The sequence below is a fragment of the Poecile atricapillus genome, chromosome 21, assembly GCF_030490865.1.
Source record: "Poecile atricapillus isolate bPoeAtr1 chromosome 21, bPoeAtr1.hap1, whole genome shotgun sequence".
In the NCBI taxonomy this organism is placed as follows: domain Eukaryota; kingdom Metazoa; phylum Chordata; class Aves; order Passeriformes; family Paridae; genus Poecile; species Poecile atricapillus.
The window spans coordinates 5799286-5818891 of record NC_081269.1 but is presented as its reverse complement, the minus strand read 5'-3'; the positions used below and the strand labels follow the sequence as shown (position 1 = coordinate 5818891).

Below are 19606 nucleotides of genomic sequence, written 5' to 3'. Positions count from 1 at the left end.
CGGGACCGCACCGCCCGCACTCCCGGTCGTACAAAATTTATTGAGATTTAAAGTGGGGCAAACACAACAACGCGCGGGGTGAAAGGGGGGCGAGCGGGGGGCAGTGGAGCACACGAACACGCTGTTGAATATCAACAGTACTAAGAGGGGCGCGGGAAGGATTTAGGCATAGAGATCCTCGCGGTCGGCAGAGTAAACCTCCCCCTCCTGCAGCAGCGCGAAGTTGAGGAAGTGAGAGGGGCGATGGACCTCGTGGTAAAACTCCTTGGGGTTGGCGAGCTGCAGCTCATACTTCATGTTGGGGTCGTGGCGGACACCTGGAAAAGTGGGAGCGTCATGCACCTGAACAGCCCTTCTGCCTCCTCCATCCTTCGGGAGCCTAACAAAGCCCTCCACCCTTCTATAGCCATTTCCATGCCAGGAGAGAGAGTTCTAAACCCACAAAATCATCCCTCTTTGTGTTCCACCCCTCAAGAGATTTATAGTCCTTTTATGCTAGTCAAGTGTTCTGTCACTCTCATTTCCTGGCCCCTTCTCCAACTGCCCGTGGTGTTCACGATACCAGGACCTTCCTACTGGGAACACCTTCTCTCTTGCATTTTCCATTATCTCTTCTGCCTGACAGGGATTAATTATTCAGTGGCGATAGACCATGCACAACAATCCAGACAGACATGGGAATCTATTTTTCCTCTCTAGCCACCAAAAAAATCATTGAACTGACATCCCAGTGCTGGTACTAAGGAAAGCTCAGGGCACAAGTGCTGGTATCCCTGCCCACCACTCTGAGGAAGCTATTCCCTCCTCCCCAAGCTCCTCACACCACCTCTTTTTCCCTCCCCAGGCCAGCTCACCCATGAAGTTGTAGTTCCAGGAGCCCTGAGCTGGGACCATGAAGAAGCCGAGGAAGCGGTCGGACAGGAGCATCTGCACCCTCTCGTAGTGGGAGGGGAGGTAACCCTTGGGATTGTTCCCTTTGTCCGTGTTCTGCCGGCCCCACTCGTACCCGCTCGGGGTCAGTTTGTAGGCTGTCAGCGTGCAGGAGCCAGGGGTGAAACTAAGAAAGGAGACATGAGGCAAGTCAGACTCACCTGGGGCACAGGAGGAATGAGCCAACACTCCCTTTCTGCCAATTTTATTTTGAGTTCCCCAGCTCTGCAGCAACACTCCCCCTCAGAGGGGCACTGGAAGCCTCCCTGCCCCTCACCTGCAGGTGATGATGATGGTCTTCTCCCCATCCCAGGAGGGGTTGTCAGCCATGACCTTGGCGTGGGTGGTGACATCCTGCGGTGAGAGCTGAGGGGACTCGTTTGGTTGGGTGTGAATCCATCCCAGGGGTTCCATTTCCTGGCAAAAAGAGAGTGGTTTAGAGAAAAATCAAAACCATTTAAAATGAGACCACTTTGAGGCCTGGCAAAAAGGATACAGAAATTACAGGCTTCCCCCTCACATGATCTCAATCAGGTTTGCTTTCAGATTGAGCCCTTTCAATCCTATAACTACAGAACACCAAGGGAAGCTGCTCCACCACCTCAGGTCCTTTTTACTGACCTCCCATCCATCCTGGCAGCTGAACCTCAACTCACCTTGAGATACTCGTGCTGTGGCAGCTGCCCTGGCAGGTGCACGGTCTGGTGTGTCCCCCACTGGGGCACCATCACAATGCACCGGATCTCCTTCACCTGGGGGTTGTCTGGAGGGCTCACTCCATACAGGTAACCTGCAATCTAAAACACAAACACCTGCCTTAGAAGGCTAGAAGAGATCTCTGTGTAACTGAGGAGAGCAGCAGAGGGATTCACATGGACAAACCACAGCAGGTTCCCAGCCCTTCACCAGGAGTTTCTCCCTGGTGTGTCTGAGTGGGGCACAACTGTAACAAACTCCCTGCACACTCACCTGGGCCCGCAGGTCTGAGATGCAGATGAACTTCTTCAACACGTTTTTGGGAAGGATGTAGGTGTAACCTGTCTCCTTTATGTCATCAGATGAGACATAGATGTGGTTTGTCCGCAGGTGGAGGTTGGCAGCAGAAATCGCTCTGTAAGGAGGAGACCGTGATCAGAGGGGGCACAGATCCTCCCTCAGCATTCCAACCCTTTCCACCACCCCTTCCTGCCTTCCTACCTGACCCTCCACTCAGTCTTGGAGGAGAAGGTCTGTGTTTCGTAGTTGCTGGTGGTGGAGGTGATGATTTCATCCCCGTGTTTGTTCACTGTGCGGGTCTGCGTGGCCGTCAGCTGCGATTGCTCCTTGGTCTGCTTCTCGATTTCTGCAATCTGCTGCCTCTGCTGGGATGGGGCAGAGATCTCCATGCCCAGGATGATGTCTCGGATCTCTGACTGGGTCAGGGATGCAACGTTCACGCTGGAAGAGAAAAGTCACCCAAGTCAGGCATTTCAAAATACATTCTGGAGCCTTCTCACCTTCAGAACACTGGGCACTATGAAAAAATTAAACCACAACTTTTTAAACAAAAGAGGGGCCATGATCACGTGATGCTCAAAGATTTGATACAGACATTTTTATCTGTCTTACCAGCCAGTTATTAATAACAACCAAATTCCCTACAGAGTTTAGAGTGCACTGACAAAGGCCCTTGGCCACAGCCTTTAGGGCAGGAAGGAAAGGCTGTCAGGATTATATCTTACTTGTTCTTCTTGCCATAGTCAGCAAGGATGAGATCCTTCAGCTGCACCTCCACCTTGATCCACTCCTCATCTGTCAGGGTTGGCCAGATGTGGTGAGGCTCTGTGATGGTTGTCTTGTCTGGCTTCAGGATGACTTTGGCTCGATCATTATTCACGTGCAGCGCCCGGAGAATCAGGATCAGACGGGAGAATGCCTTGGAAGTGAAAAGAATATGGAGTTAGAAAGAAGAAAATGAAATGTATAAGGCCCTAGTACAGCATTCCTCTGCTTGAGCACATGGGAACTACCAGGGAAATCCATCTAAAGGAAAATCCAGGCAGATTCAGAGCCAAGTGCTCCCAAACAAATCATCAGGGCTATCTGAGGCCCTGGTTCCTGCCTCATTTATCAGCAGCAAAGCAAAATGCAGGAGACACATTTGTGCTTACTGTGTAGGAAGAGATGGTTTTCAGCCAGTCATCATAGAGATTGAAGAGAACCATCTGGGGTTCAGTGGCCTTCAGGATGAGATCACCAAACTTCTCCACTTTCAGACAGGCCTGGAAGGGCAGCTGCAACTCCGAGCCTTTGATCACAATATTGGGGAAATCCAGCAAGTGCACCTGGTGTTTATCAAGAAGAATTAGCTCACAACTACTGCAGAACATCACAGGACACAGAACTATCCTGTTATCTCCCACAGATTTTACACATCCTCACAGAGCTGCATCCTTACCTCAAGTGGGTCCAGCATGCCCTTCCGTGTCACTATGATCTGCTTTGGCTGCTCCTCCACGGGAAGGGATCGGATCAAGGCAGCCACTTCCTCAGCAGTCTTCCACTTGGCCAGCTACAGAAGAACAGCAGGGTTAGAGAAATATCCCCCTGCTCCCCAGTGATGTCTCCATGTCTCTGGGAACCAGAGGGACGCAAACCAAATTCTAAAAATACGACTGGAATTTATGGTTTGTTCCAGATCAGTGACAAGGCCCAGCATTTCCTCCTTACTGATCACAGAGGGCAGTTCCCATTCCTGGAGCTCAGTTACTCCTGAGTGGCTTGGAAAAAAACAGCTGCCTACTCCACCTCCCTGGATTTGCCACCTGAGTTTCCTCACTGCACTGGATGTACAGCCAAGTGCAGAGTCATCTGTGTAACGAGGAGCACAGCAGTGTTCCTCAAGCTCTGCTTGGTGACGTGGGGTCTTAACACCTCAGAGCCTCAAAATCCTTGCAGCAGCAACGCCTGTGTTCTCCCACTTTTATATCCCATGATCTTGCCTGCCTGACCACTTGCACTTTGGAGATCCAAACTCATTAAGAGGCAGGATGATGAAGATCTTTGTGATGTTTTCTGCTCAATGGAGTGTCCCAAGCTGTCAGAGCCCACCCCCAGTTCACACCCAAGGCACAGCCAGGCCCTACCTGTCCCAGACGCTTCTGTCCTGCCCACACAGATGTGTGGATGATCTTCAGGAAGAGCTGTCCAGTTCTGGGATTGAAGATGAAAATGGCTCCATTGATGGGTTTTGTGGTCAAATTCCCTTCAAAAGTCTGAGGAAACAAGAGAGTCACAAGTTCAGGGAGATAAATGGAGCCCACCCACACCTTTACACAAGAGCTAACTCTGTGCTTTGAGCAGGAGCTGAGTGGGAAATGTAAGAGCTGCTCTGTGCACACTGCAAAAATCTGAGTCCATGTCCAATGTCCCAGATTTCCATCATGCAAGGAAACCTCCACCCCATTCAGTCCTTTCCCTGGGACACCCCTCTGGCCTCACCTTGTGGATGGTGACTCTGTACACGTTGGTGTCATCCACAAACCAGATGATCTGGTTGGAGAAGAGCTCCCCATAGTTCTGGGAGGACAGGTAGGGTTCTGTGGGCTCTGAGGAGTAGAGCTGCAGCCCTTTGCGGATTCGTTCCCTCAACACATACAGGGCAGGGTTTGCTTTCATGATTTTGGCCATGGCCTGCTGGATCAGAGGTTTGCTCCCAGGGAACCAGTTCCCATAAGCACTGAAGAAACAAACAGAAGTTGTTACCATTAGACCTGAAGAAGCAACAGCCCCGCTCAAGTCCTTCCATGCAGCAGCCAGGCCCCTTTCCACCTGCTGAAAATACAGCTTTGTACTGTAGTGTGACTTCTGTAATGGCCCTGGGAGACAGTCACCTATGGCTTTTCCCTATACCCCCTCAGTGGGAAGCCACAGCACACACATGCAGCAGTCCCAGAAAAGCTGCACCTTCTCTAACAAAAACACTGAGAACTGATTTCTGGTTTTCCCCCTAGTTTCCAGTGAGAAATAGCTGTCCCCACCTGTAGGGGCTTTGAAACATGGCCTTTCCTTCAGCTACAACAACAGTCTGACAGAAATAGCCTAAGAAACAAATTATTAATGAACTGGGGGAACTAAGCCACTAGTATTGAGCAAAACTGGGCAACCTGAGATGCCTTATCCCACTCACTGCACATCTCCAGCTTCTGCCTTCTCCTCTCAGCCTCCTGCCTGGAATACAACCCAGTCTGGAGATGCACTGAGAGAATACCCTCAAACTACCAATTCCAACCCTAGAAGAGAAACTACAGAAGGTGCAGCTCTCACCTGTGCAAGTTGTAGGCCAGATCAATGGCAATGAGCACCCCAGTGGGAGAGGGGTAGATGCTCATGTTGTCTGTGGTGTAGTCCAGGAACTTGGCCCTGGCGTAGCGCTCGATGTCGTGGGAGTCGTAGTCGCCCCAGCGCAGCTGGATGTCAATCCAGTACTTCTGGGTGGTGGTGCTGTCCATCACATCCCTGAGGAGAAAGCAAGCCACAACAAGTTCATCTTGCACAATATTCTACTGCAGTAACTGCCACCAAGCCTGGACACTGCAGCCAGCTCATATCCACATTCCACCCTGGAAAGGGACTCTACTGTTCTCCTCACACAGCAGTGAATGCAGAGGCTGTTGAAAGGTTTAAACAAAGCAGCAGTGAGTCCACTGCTGTGTAGTCATGAGGGTCATCTCCCCCAGGGACTGTCTGGTGAGGATTCAGTGACAACTCACTCCAGATTCTGGCCCTGGGCCAGCTCAGCTTTGTCAGGTTTCCAGAAGAACCTCCAACCCCTCAGGGAAAGGTTCACCCAGAGGAGAGAACAGGAGCAGTGCTGGTGTTTTGCAGAAGGCAGTGCCAGGAGGCACTGCAACCACCTGGCCAAACAAACCCTGTGCTGGACACGCTCTCCAGTGTCCTCTAGGTGCCCAAGAGACACAGAGGCTCTGGATGACAGGCTCAGCAGCTCTGCTCTGCAGGGAGACTGAGGAGAGGGAAAAGGGAAACTCACTTGGAATCTGCCAGCAAGGATGGACGTGACACATTCCACTTGTAGGAAGCAAAGAGAAGGATATCTGCACATGAGGAATTCATCTTGTAGGACTTCCTGGGATGGATTGTCTCTTTCTGCACTGTCTCAATCTCCAGAGCATCCAGCTCTTGATCAAACACCTGGGGAAAAGGCAGTCAAAGATGAGATGCATTCAAGAAACACAGATAAAGAATCTATCCTCAACACTGAGGCAGTCAGGAAAATTCCACTTTCCATTTCTTCCCTTTCTCTGAAAAAATTGCTGGAGGAAGACTGGTCCTGCTCCAAAAGGGCACAGAAACAAACCAAGCTCACACTGCTCACCTGACACAAATCCATGACAATGCTCTCATGGATCTTCTGCCACAAGTGAGCTCGGAAAATCTGGATGAGGGAAATCTTCAGCGTGGGGATTTTGCCATGCATGAAGATCCCTGTCAAATCCAGCTGCACCTGGAATCCAACATACACCTGCAAAGGAAAAGCAGCTGTGAGAACACACAACAGCACAACTGAGGAAACTTGAAAAATTGAGCATCTCCTGTTAAGGAGGTTTAGTACCTCTGTAAGAGATGTTCTAAGTGGAAAAGTGGTGTCTGCTCCTAGAGAGACAAACACCAGGTACTTACATTGGCTCTGTTAATGGTAGGAGACCACCAGAGAGTGAATCTTCTGTTTGGAATTTGGTTCAAACCCGATCTCTGGGCATTTGTCAGCTTCTTCCACTTCATGGACTCCTCAAAGCCACTGGCCTTCTCCCTAGAGAGAGCAGACCATCAGCTGCATTAGATTCAATTGAATGAGATGTCTCTTATCTCTGATGCCATGTGTCACTTGTAACAGAGACAGGGATCAGCCATGAGCTGGGAGGGTTGTTTGATGCCAAGAAATTTCCATGGATTTGCAAGAAGTTGAGCTGTAGCTCCCTCGCAGGTGCCCTCACAACTGAACTACACAACGCTCTCAAGTGACCATTGAAAACCAGCAGAAACTCAACAGAATCAGCACAGCCTAAGCCCAGAGCCCATATCAAAGTTCCTCTTACCAGAAGAGACCCTCCCACGTGGGGAAGTAGGTGCCCTTGAAGAGTGTGTGCTCCAGGATCCCTTCCACCCCGCCCAGAGCCTGGATCATGTCCGTGCGGTAATTGTTCAGGTTCCAGAGCTTGCCATCGTGGCGCTGGTGTGTCCACCAGAACGGGTTCTGCTTCAGCACCTGGAGACAACAGCCAGCAGATCATTCACCTGCCTGCACTAACTGTAGGAACCAACACCACGCTGATGGCCAGTGAACAGGTGAAAAGCCTCATGCCCTCAGTGCTGGAGGACACAGCTCTTCTACAACACGAGTTCTGTCAGTACCACTCTGCAATTCACACTGGGTGGAACCTCAGGTGATATTTTTATCTTTCAGGGACTGGCCTTCTACAGAGCTATCATTAAAGGCTTTAAATAACAAATTATTCCACTGTTACTAAAATTATTTTGGAATGTTTGTTTTGGGGTAATTATTTTTCTCTCTCCAGAACTGATTCTGTAATATGTAGTTGTGTTTATTGTGCTTTTCTGCAATACACTGCAATCTATCCAAATGATTCAAAAGGGGATAGCTACAAATCCTGGAGCATTTGGTTCCAAGTAGCCTCTACCAGTCCCAACATAAGACTGTAAATTCTTTCTGCAGCAGAGAGACAGAAGTGCATCTGCAATAATGCAAGGTAAAAGGACTTTGTGTGGAACAAGTATATGAAGGTCACATTCAGGTGAAGAGAAATTCCCTGTCAGTACCTGATACTGTTTGAAGTCAGTTCTGACTCTCCATCCTTTATCATAGGCCAGAGTATGCCGGTCCTTCTGGAAAAGGGTGTTAATCCGAGGAATTCCCCTGTCCCACGAGTCCTCCAGGTCCTCCAGTGTCAGACGCCTGAAAACAAATCCCCACACTTTGTCACCTCTCAATTTACAGCAATGCATTAATGAGTAGTTCAGCTGATGAGATGACAGAAATGACACAGAGCTCAGGGCTCTGGCAGGGGACACTAAAATGCCAAATGTAGAGGTAAGGGAACAGCACTGCAGATACCACAGGGCCAGCAAGGTCTCCAAAATCCCCAGACAGCATAAAACTTCCCACTGCTGCCTGTCCTCCCACACATGGACACACACCTGTTCTGGGCTATAGCCTCCTGTCGTTTCAGGGCATACTCTGCCCACACCCTCTGAGAGTCGATGAATTCACTCTCCCATGGCTGGATGTAACGATACAGATTTGGGATGAGCTGGTCCTCCTCATGACTCATTCCTGAGCGGAAGTGAGTGATGCCAACATCTGTCTGCTTGGACCACCTGGAGCAAAGAGATAAGAATGAAGTAGGAGGAACTGGGACTTCCCTGATCACTGCCATGAGCTCCTGTAAAGACAACACAGCTCTGTACCATGGCATGGTTTAGCACTCTCAAAGTATTTTTAGGAAAAAGAGCATCTAAGAGAATACTCAAGTCATGGAGGAATTAGAACAGCACAACTCACCTCAGGTCAGACTGAGGGATGAGAACGTGGCCCATGGAGAGCATGCCCAGCCCCCCCAGCTCCTTAGGGGTGTAGAACACCACAGGAGGAAAACGGCTGGGCATTTTGGAATTCAGGCCAATCTTGATCCGAGTCTGGATTTTATTCTCACACTTCACCAGCAAATCAAGAAGCTCCTGAGTATTTACAACAGCTTCCCGGAAATAAGTCATCAAGCCAATCAAAGCTGTGTTCCATTTATTGACAATCTAGAAAGGGAAAGGAAAGGATCAGCTCCTGGCTCATTCCCCAAGAATCTGCTAAAAGCTGTCATAGATCTCCCTCCCCCCTTACCTTAGTGAAGGTTGTGGAGCCAGAGGCCATGAGGATCTGCCTCACTCTGTTGTGAAACCTCTGCATGGACTCATCATCCACACGCAGGAAGCACTGAGCCGTGCGCTCCTTGGTGACCTAGAGAGCACAGACCCATCAGTTCCCTCCTGGGAGCCCCTCTCCAACACATGGAAATCCCAGCCAGGGACTGCTCTCCCAGCCCACCTCGTTCTGCAGGTTCCAGACCCCGTCCTTGTGGGTGAACTCCTCGTAGCTGGTGCGGCACTTGGGCAGGATGCGGCACTCGAAGCCGCACATGTTGAACAGCAGGTTGGGGTTGTCCTTGCTGTACACGGACACGAAGCTGTTCTCCCACTGCACCGTGGTCACCGAGCGGGGCAAACGGTTCTTGATATCCCAGAACACAGCACGGCCACTGGAAAACAGGATGTGCACAGTGACACATCATAACTCACCCAAATAACAACTGGGCAAGATCTCAGAGCTTCCCTGATTTTTCAGGATTTCAGCACAGACCCCTCATTTCTCACATCTCATCCTCAGCACCTGTCAGTCTCCAACAGTTATTTATCACAGATTTTCCCCTTTTTCCTACCACTTCTTTCCCAGCTGCAGCACTTACAGGTTCACGTCGTGCTTCATGAGGCGCATCCGAGCGTCCCGGGGCCAGCACTTCTTGTTGTTGTAGCCCACGATGTTCTCGTTGTTGGGGTCTGGGTGCTCTGTCAGGTACCGCTGGATCAGGTCTCTTGCCTCGTCTGCTGTAAATCTGGAAATGCACAGAAAAGCATCTGGAATTACATGGTTGACTGATCAACACTAGTCTGGCCAGAAAGATAAGGGTTTAATTAGGAAAAGCTGTTTGTCAGCCTGTTTGAAGGTAGCTTTTCCATTTTTGTGTCTTCCAATGGATGGGGGAATTTCATTACCACAGAGCAATTCAGGGTTTGGGTTATCTTTCCATGAAGAGACAGGAAAGGCTTATTTTACCAGTCTCTGATTTACCAAATCCCTAACAATTAAGCATTTTTGTATTTCTGTTAGCCATTTATGTTTCTTGACATTGTTGTGTTTCTATTTGTCCAGTGAAGCTGCAGAAAAGCAAACTGATAAAGCAAGAGGAGCCATGTGGGCATCCAGTTATCCAGGGAAGGCTGTCAATTCAAATATTCCTGATCTTCAACAGCAAAAGGAACAAAAGCCAGGAGCAGGAGCATCCTAATTCTCCCTTTCCTTTGTGTTGACCTGAGGAAAGCAGGGCCCCAGAGATCTCACCTGAAGAAGATGTGAATCCTGTCAATGTATCTGCAGAAGAGGCGAATGGGATGGGCCACCTCCGTGGCAATGTCCTGGAAGCTGAGGAAGTCATTTGGCATCTGGGGAGGCCCAGCCATCTCACTGGCCCGGTGCAGGCCCAGCACCAGCAGGTCCATCACAAGCCCATAGTATTGGACAATGAAGGAAGCAAACTGCAGCCCACGAATAATCCCATAGGAGTTTGTGTGATTCATGTCCTGAGGAGATGAAGAGGAATTGTGAGAAAACACATCCCAACACACCAGAACCCTTTCACCTGAGCAGCTGTTCTTCAGTGGGACCCAGAAGGGTTTTTTTACTCCCTCATCACTTTTCTTTGGCAAGTCTTGTGCTCCCTCTTTGCCACAGGGTCCAAAACCTCCTCTCTCGTGGGTCCCTTTTACCACAAACCCCCTTTCCTGACAACAACCATCACCTTGTAGTTGATCACCACGTTGTTCTTGGCTGTCATGTAGTCAGCAATGTTGTGATCAACGATGAGACGCAGCAGCCTGTTGAGCAAGGTCAGGTCAATCTTCTCATACATCTTCTCAAACCGAGATTCCAGCATCACATTGCATTCCCCTTCACTTGTTTCCCAAACATCCTGCAGGTTGTTAATGCCTGAGGGAACAAACAATGGTGTGTTATCTGACACATCAGAGCACAGAAGCAGCCATCGGGCAGAGGAACCCAACCTAAGTCCTGCAATGCCTGATTTTTCAGACTCTGGATCTTCCAGTCTATCCAGAAATGGGAGGAAAACTCTAATCAACCATAAATGCTGTGCAAGTTGTCCTCCTCCACTATACACAACTGCAACTCCTACAGTACACACAGCTATTAACCTACAAAATACATCTCTGATTGTAATTACTGACTGCGAATTGCCAGAACAAAAATTCAGCTCCCAAGGGGACTCACAGGACTCAGGTTCCCCCCCAAAATAATTTCTGCATGGAATCCAAGAGCCCACTGACCTTGGCACCACTTGTACACCAGCAGTGGGGGTGGTTCAGTGTCAGCAGGTTTGATCCAAGGAGGGAAGAGTCTTCGCTTATCGGCCTCATACCACAAGTACTGATCCAGATAAGCATCTGTGATCTTCTCCAGGGGCTCAACATCATAAACAGGGACCAAGTGGCTGTAGAGATCCATGAACTCAATTCCCACCTTTTAAAAAAAAAAAAAGAGGGGGAAAAACTGAGGCTGGTAGTTGAGAGAAAACACAGTTTTTATGCCATTCAGCTTCTGAATGCAGCATAACATGGCTGAGCTTTCACCCACCTCCTTGAAGGCTCTCTGAGTCAACAGATGTCGCTTGATTCTGGACAGAGCTTCATGGGGATTATCATAAGCCTGCTCAATTAAGCCCAGCTCCTCTCTCTGTGACTGATTCAGTCGTGATTTCACACTGAAAACAAGGGAGAACAGCTCAGCACCTGCACACTAACAGCCTGATGGCTGATGAATAATATTGTTCAACCTGTAAATCCTCACAGTCCACATCACCAAACTTAAAGCATGGCAGTGGTTTTGCCCAAGTGAGAGTCAATAAGAACTCCCAGATAAATTGGCAGTACCAAAACCAACAGCTTTACCAGTCCACCAGGGTAAATTTTACACCAACCTCCATCACAGGAATAACAGATAACAAACCAGGAGCCTTTCCCAGTGCCCCTGAAGATCAAGAGCATTTCCCATTGCCTACCTGTAAGCTTCTTTCAGCCTCTCCAGGGCTAAGATCAGCAACTTGGTGTCATGCTTGTAGGACAGTGGGGGGAAGGGAATGGGAGAGAACCTCCTGCTCTCCAGCCAGTGCACTGTGGTTGTGTACACAGCAACAGCCTCTTCTGCAGTGATGTAAGGCCCATCCTGCAGAACCACACCACCAGAATTAATCAGTGAAAGCTTCCCTATGAGAACAGCATTAACCTGGGCAATTTCAGGGACAGCAGAAGTACCTTCAGGTAATTATGCTGCCGTTCCTGTTCAGCTTTCAGGTAGAGTCTGGTCAGCCTGCCCAGGTTCTTCTTACAGACGGTTTTGTCAACAGTGGCTCCCCGGCGGATCCGCTCCCGGTTGTAGTGAGCTGTGTTTGTCCACCAGTCAGCTTTGGCCTTCACGTACCTCAGGATCATGTTCTCAATAGGAGTTGGCAGCCCTGGCACCTGGGGAGGGACAGGAACTTGAGGGAAGCAGGAATGGGAGTGTTCCAAGGGCAGCTCTGCTTGGGTGATGTTAGAATTGAACCCAAAGGCCAAGAGAGAGATTTACCTTCCAGGGAATATTGGCCTTCCAGCACCGCCAAGCCTCACTCAGGTGCTGCAGGATGGTTCTGGCTTTGTTCTGCTTGATCCCTTCTGGCATCATGTCCAGGATGTCATGCATCACAGCTGCCCTGAGCTCCAGGTCAAAGTGAGACTCCACGCGCTGCTTCGTGACAGTCTTTGCGACACCCTTCGAGTGACGGCCTGGAAAAAGCAAAGTCCTTCAGGAATTCTGACACCACTGGGCAGTGATTCTCCTTCCTGATTCAAGAGTGCATGGAGGTGCAGGGTATCTGGAGAAATTACACTGCCAGGAGTCTGGAGTAGATGATTAAGTGGTTGTGGAGCAGGAAATCCCACTTCCATTTAGAATCTGTTCTGGGGGCACAGATCTTGAAAGAGCTCTGAACTGGTGCATCAATGGAGCAGGGATAAAGACCACCAGTATGAACAGAAAACTAGCTGGCAAGCAAACAGCATTAATCTTTACCACACACTCCTCCCACATGCAGGATTTACAGGGTACTGACCTTCAAACTGCCTGGCCAGCAGATTCCCCAGCCAGCGTTCCAGCAGTGGGGTGATGCCCCTCATGAAGAACAGCCACACTCTCCAGCCTGGAGCCCAGAAACCACAGCCAGGACCTTTGCCCACAGGCCCCTAAAAGAACAAAGACATGGCAAGAGCAAGTCATTTATTGACATTATAGAATCCCTCCCTTGTTCCTCAGTTTACATGGGGTCAGTACCATGTGGAAAGGTGGAACTTACTGTGTTAAACCTGTAGTAGATGAGATGTTTCAGGTCCTTGCACATTCGAATTTGCCTCATCAGTTTGTATTTGTACCGGTACATCCCCGTGAGCTGACCCACGTGGGCAAAGATGTACTGCAGGCCATCTGCCAGCTGAGACATGGAACACAGGGATAACAATCAGCACCTCAGACATCACCTCCAGCAGCCAGGTTTATTGGATAGAGTGTATCAGACCACACAAAGCTCCTAATGCTGGCTCAGACAATGATCAATTCTTATAAACTAACATAAAAGCAGAATTTCAAACAATGCTGCACATTTTCATTGTTTCCCCTCTTCTCAGTAACACTGCAACATTCAGCAACTTTGTGCATCCCATAAAAACTATTTCCCATACAAAATAAATATTCCAATTCTCCTCTCTCAGCTTCCTCTTATCACATTTGAAAACAAAAACCCAAAAAGCCTACCTGAAATGCATCCACATTTCCCAGTCTGTACTGGACGTGGCTGTCCACCACCAGCTTAGTCAGCCTCAGGACCTCTCGGCACAGATGGAAAGCATTCCCAAAACGGGATTTTTTTCTTTCCTGGATAAGACAAAATATTCAGAATTTATGTAACAATGTCACAGAAGAGTGAAACAACTCCAATTTGGTCAACACCTGAGCAGCTGAGGCACTGTGGCCTCTCTTTCCTCACTGGCTACACGATGACCTTCATGTAAACTCTGCTCTTGTGTACAACAGCACATGGACTGATACCTTCGTGGTGAGGGTCTTCACAGGCTTCAGGTTGAAGTTGTAATCCAAGTGAAGGTAATTCAGGTTCTTTCTGTGGATCAGCAAGTTCAGCATGTTGTAGCCCTGGCGACACACTTGCAGGCCAACTTCCACCCAGTCCAGCTTGGTCGACTGGAAAAACTTGGTGGCCTTGAAGGAGCGGAACAGGTACCTGGAGAGAGCAGAGACCACAATCAGCTCAATCCCCTACAGAGATCAGCAGTTCCCCACTGAACAGAGCCCACTCACCTCTTCTTCTGGGCCTTGGGAGGTCTGTGTTTGAGTGCATTCAAGACATAGTATTTCAGGAGCTTCTGGTAGGAGACTCTCACCTTGACTGGCTGTCCTGCTGGGCAGTGCTCACGGTACCTATGGATAAATCACACTCCAAAGCTTCAGCTAATTCACATTCCTTAGAGGAAAGGCTCCAAAAACTCTCATAAAATCTCTAGAAACCAGTTACCATAATGCCTTTATTTCATTTTCATTATAACAAGGTAATAATGTCATGATCACTACATCAGCCCTTCCCCCAGGACTGAACTCACCAGTTCTTGACCAGTGGGATGTCAAGAGCTCTCCGGGTCCTGCCAGACCTCAGATTGAAGGGTCGTGGGGCCCACAGCAAGGCAATGCCATTGGCTGTGTTATCAGTGTAGAGAGGGGTATCCTTCAGGAAAGGCTCCACAAACTCTGGCAACTCAAACTCTTCATCGTCATCAGGCAGTGGTTCCTGGCTCTGAAATACAGAAGCACCACACAAGGTGTTTCCTGGTTGCTTCAGCTCAGTTTCTGAGTTAAGCAAGTTAAAAAAAAATCACCTCTTTGCTCTCATGGGAGAAGTGTGAATGTACTGAGCATGAGAGAAGCAAAAAGCACTGAACAAGGAAAACTGTGGCTACCAGACCCTGAGTTAGGTGTTATGGAGGTAACTTCAGGGAGACATCAGCTCCATGAATACAACAAAGGCAACCAGAAAGATAAATAATCTGTCAGAAGACTCTAACAGTATTAATTAGACACTGGGAATTATTCTACAGAAACCAAAGGAGACAACTTTGTGCAACTCCAGAAGTAGAAGACTAAAATGACAGCTGAGGCTTTTTTTTGTCTAAGGGCTAGGGCCTTCTCCTGAAATATCTGTGTGCTGCTATCAGAAGCAAGATATTAAAACCCCCTCTTTCCACACTCAGGGTTTATCACAGTAAACCCAGTGACTCACCTTGACAGAATGTCTGTGTGAAATGGGGTTGATCAGAGGATCGAAGTAAAAAGCTGGGAGGTCAGGATCTTCTGTTTTAATGAAAACAACGTTTGGAGTATGATACCTGCAACAAAAAATATGCATTGGAGCCTCTGACAGCCTTTCCCTCCTCTCCTGGCTCTGGAGGCTGCTGCACTTACCAGGTGAGGTGGACATGGTGTGGCAGGTTGTTGTACAGGTACGGGAAAGCGATTTTGTACTCTGTCCTGATGGGCTGCCTGATGATGATTTTGTTGATGTCATTAAATTCATTCCAGTCTTCATCCCTTAAAGTGAGACAAGAAATTGTTATGCAGGCATTCAGGGTGAGAGAGACAAACATCTGTGACTGAAAACATCCTATCAGCCCTTTCTTAGACAACCACTTATCTCTCTCCTAAACCAAACACTTACTGAAGATTGATGTCTCTGACAAGGGGCTCAAACTTGGGACCTCCAGGAATGGCCATGTTCAGTGCCTTGGAGGTGAAGAACGCTTTCAGGTCAAACAGGTAGAAGTAGTTGTCATCCACCAGGTCAGTGAGCAGCTGGTTGGCCAGGCGGTACAGGGTGGACATCATGGGCAGGGTGAACTGCCAGCGCTGGTACGTGGAGCCGTTGACATACCTGGGAAAGCAGAGCATGGACACTCCAGACACAGCCACAGCACAACCAAAGCACCAGAAAAACCAAACACCTTTTGTCACCCATCGTTCATCAAGGACAAGTAACACATGGGTGTCTCTAGCCTGAAAAAAAAAGGCTGTAGCACTGTTAAAACCACTCTGGACTCCTCCTGCCCAGAAAATGCTGGCTGCTCCAGTTCCTCTCCTCCTCTGTGTCCAAACTGACACAGAACATCTGTGCACATTTAGCAAGTATCAGTTTCAAATTCCAGCTAGACAATGCAGGCTGTTAGCTTGACAGCATGATCAGAAACACCACTTTTAGCAGGTAAGTGGGTAACAGGCCTCCTGGACAGAGGATGGATGCTGAATCATAGAATCCCAGAATGGTTTGGGTTGGAAGGAACCTTAAAGCTCATCTTGTTCCAACCCTTCCACTATCACAGGTTGCTCAGAGCCCCATTCAACTTGGTTTTGATCACTTCCAGGGACAGGGCAGCCACAGCTTCTCTGAGCAACCTGCAAACAAAAGATGCAGCTTTCCAACACTCAGGTTTTCCCTCCCACAGTTGATGGAAGGTTTTTCTCTCCCCACCAACATCACACAAAGGTTACACACTGCTCTGTACAGGTATTCACAAACAATATCATGCGTTGTTTGTTTTTCCCCTCTCCCAGTGAACTGTGCCACTACAGCCACGTACTTCCTGTTGTCCTTCAGAGGCTGGTGGTCATAGAACCAGTCCAGCACAGGGGCATCCTCCTCTGGATCCAGCTCCAGCTGAATGGCTTCCAGGGGCTCCACATCCAGGATGTTATCAGCATAATCCAGAGGGGGCTCTTCATCATCAAACGGGGGGAACCTCATCCTCTTGAAGTGACGCCTATCCCTTTTCTCTCGCCTCATCATAATCCACATGGAGCTGCAGGAAAGCAGAGGAAGGTTAAAATCAGGGGGATTTTATGGTGGATACAAAAAGGTTTGCTCCACCTGGATGAAGCAGAAGGCACCTACCCCCACTGGGCAATGTAGACAGGCTCGATGACCCAGGGGATCTCATTGACAAAGGAGATGGCGCCAGTGATGTGGTACAGGACAGGAACGTCTCGGATCTGCTCCCAGGGCATGGGCATGTTCTCCAGGAGCTTCAGCACAGCATGGGGCATGTACTTCAGAGCACTGCAAGGAAAAACACCCAGCCATGCATCTTAAGGACAGCCAACCACCTGCCACAAGCCCAACAACCTAGCAGTTTTCCTTCCTGCAAGCTGCTCATCCGACCCAAAAAGCAAATCCATCATTTCCCACTCTACCTTTGTACTATTGAAAGGTTTTCTAGTGGCCTGGCTTTCAAGAACGTTGCAAACAAAACCAGAAGTTTTTAAGTGAGTTTCTGGAGTTTTTATGGGTAAGTTACTGCAGCAGACCACAACGTGCACTAAACAGCTCTCTACACCCAAACAGCAAAGAATCACTCAGGATGCTTTTCAATCTTGCAAAATGCATTTCATACTCTCCCCAGCTCCTTCTAAGGCACTGTGTTATGCAGGGGAATGTTTTTTCTCGTAAATTCGAAGCAACAATTCCCTTTGCTGATGCTCTTTTGCACCGATATCTCACAGCAACAGGCTGAGCTACAACTGACACTGAAAGCCCTTTGGAGAAGGGGCCTTCCCCTCCATGATGCATTATCCAGGCTAAAGTTTTTTCTCATAACTTCAAAGTAACAACTCCTTTTGCTCATCCTCCTCTGCACGGATGCCTCGGGGCATCCTCACGGAGCTACAAACAGACCCTTTTGGAGAATGGTGTCTCCTTTCAATGATTATCAGCGGCGGATGCTCTGAGCTCCCCCTGTGCCACACGCCGGGGATCCCTTACCCCAGGTAGACGCGCTTGTCGTGCCGGAACTTCCTATTGGTCATGTCGCCGTGGTCGCGGATGATTTTGCGGACATGCTCGGGGGGCATGTCCTCCTTCTGCGCGTCCACGAAGCCGAATTTCCTCTTCTCCGCATAGCGCTTGGCCTGCAGCTGCTGCCACTTGCGGGCTGCGGGGACACAGAGGCGGCGGCTCAAACCTTGTCCCCAGTGGAGGATCTGGGGTGCCGGGACCGTACCCACCTTTTTCCTGCAGTTTCTCCTCGGACATATAGTCGGGCAGCGGCGCCAGCGGGTTGGGCACCGGGGCGCAGCCGCCGCGGTACGGGAACACGGCGGCCATGGCGACGCACCTTGCGGAGAGGGTGGAGAAGGGCTCAGAGCGAGGTACGGGACCACGACGAAGCCGCCGCCGGTCGCTTCCCCGCCACTCCCGCCCGCCCCGGGGCCACCCCGGCCCCGCCGCTCCCCGTTGGGCCTCACCGGCAGCCGCGACCCCCGCGCTCCCCCACCACAATGGCGGCCCCGCGCCGTCGCTACCGCGCCTGCGAGACCCGGATGTAGGCGGGACTCACAGCACGGGCTGTCCAATCAGCTTTCAGGAAGTCTGACAGACAGCAGGATTATCCTATCAGAGTGCGGAGGGGGCGGGGGCGAGACTGAGGGCGGAAAAGGGGAGGAAGTTGTGTCTGGCACACACTTCCGGTCTGGTGTCCCGCTTTCCCCTGTCCCGCCCTTCGCTGCTTCTGATTGGCGGAGAGGGGAGGCGGTGACAGCGCGGCGCAGCCTCTGATTGGACAGCGCCTGGCGCAGCTCACTCCTCGCTGCTGTAGGGGGCACGCCGGGCCGGGTCGTCTCCCCCCCTCCCCAAGGGTGGTAGGGGCGGGGGAGGCCCTCAGGGGGACATCTTGGGCTTATCCCGGACACATCCCGGTAATGTCCCTTGTGGAGCAGCGAGGGGACATCCCCCACGGGGCCTGGACATCCCCTCAGTGGGGCTGAGCCCATCTCAGCCAGCTCCCGTGCCCCTGGCAGGCAGGGGGATGCTGCGCCCCGGTGATGCCTCACCCCCACTGCCCCCATGGCCACACTATGGCCCCATATCCCCCAGCAGTAGCCACCCACCTCGTTGCCCCCTTCCTGCCTCTCTCTTGGGAGCACAGGTGCCCCCAACACTCTGTTTCCCCAGCATCTGTGAAGATGTGAGGTCCAGCTCATTGTAGGTGGCTTCAGTGTGTTGCTGGGGCTGCTCAGCAGCCGGGCAGGCTCTTGCCTTAGGGTTTTGCCAGGGTAGGGGCTCCCATGAGGAGAAGGGTTTGTTCTGGAGGGATATTGGATGGGGCTGAGCAGGGATGATTGGGTGGCAGGCAGGGGCGTTGCTCCCCAGCAATTTATTCCCTGATGGAGATGCTCCTTCTAGCCCTCTGGTCCCCCATATGGTGGGAATAGAGAGGTCCAGTCCTTCCCAAAACCTTTCAAGCCGAGGCTGTGGCACTTTCCATGGGGATGGACAAGCACAGGGCATCCCCACACCCGACCTCGGTGACCTGCAAAGCCACTGCTTATCCCACCTTAGCCCTGTGGGAAAATCACGGCGGATTAAGAGGCTCCCAAACCAGGCTCCCCTGGCCCCCCAACCCCGTGTGCTCAGGGTACAGGACATCCACGTGACAGCAGGAATGTGGGAACACAATCCAGGCCTTGAGAAACATCCCGGCTGTGGGCAGAGGCTGGAGAGCACAGGCAGCGTTTTTAGCGGATGCAGGGGCTGTGCTGAGGGCAAGGATCAGTGGAGCAGCTCCAGGAGAATTTGGAATACATGGGTCAAACCAAAGAGAAGGCCCTTGATGACAGTTCTGCTCCAGCTGGGAGCTGTGAGGGGCACACAGGCACCTCAAGACTGCTTGAGGT

At 50.4% G+C, this 19606-nt stretch overlaps 1 protein-coding gene across 1 annotated transcript; it reads right to left on the bottom strand.

Moving 5' to 3' along the window:
* Positions 1 to 20: 20 nt before the first annotated feature.
* On the bottom strand, positions 21 to 18258 carry PRPF8 (pre-mRNA processing factor 8). Its single transcript, XM_058854033.1, has 43 exons — positions 18179 to 18258; positions 17939 to 18048; positions 17697 to 17865; positions 16830 to 16994; positions 16519 to 16737; positions 15603 to 15815; positions 15350 to 15475; positions 15168 to 15273; positions 14494 to 14684; positions 14195 to 14314; positions 13928 to 14117; positions 13634 to 13753; positions 13179 to 13313; positions 12939 to 13068; positions 12416 to 12612; positions 12103 to 12309; positions 11850 to 12013; positions 11426 to 11552; positions 11119 to 11311; positions 10575 to 10762; positions 10118 to 10356; positions 9465 to 9611; positions 9047 to 9257; positions 8843 to 8959; positions 8510 to 8757; positions 8146 to 8325; positions 7768 to 7903; positions 7026 to 7195; positions 6610 to 6739; positions 6305 to 6451; positions 5960 to 6120; positions 5236 to 5427; positions 4411 to 4648; positions 4056 to 4184; positions 3368 to 3481; positions 3081 to 3254; positions 2652 to 2845; positions 2128 to 2367; positions 1900 to 2041; positions 1587 to 1727; positions 1208 to 1347; positions 855 to 1057; positions 21 to 317 (listed from the first exon to the last, which is right to left on the bottom strand). Exons 2-43 carry the CDS (start codon positions 18036 to 18038, stop codon positions 163 to 165), a joined length of 7008 nt encoding a protein of 2335 aa, XP_058710016.1. The 5' UTR covers positions 18039 to 18048; positions 18179 to 18258; the 3' UTR covers positions 21 to 162.
* Positions 18259 to 19606: the final 1348 nt, after the last annotated feature.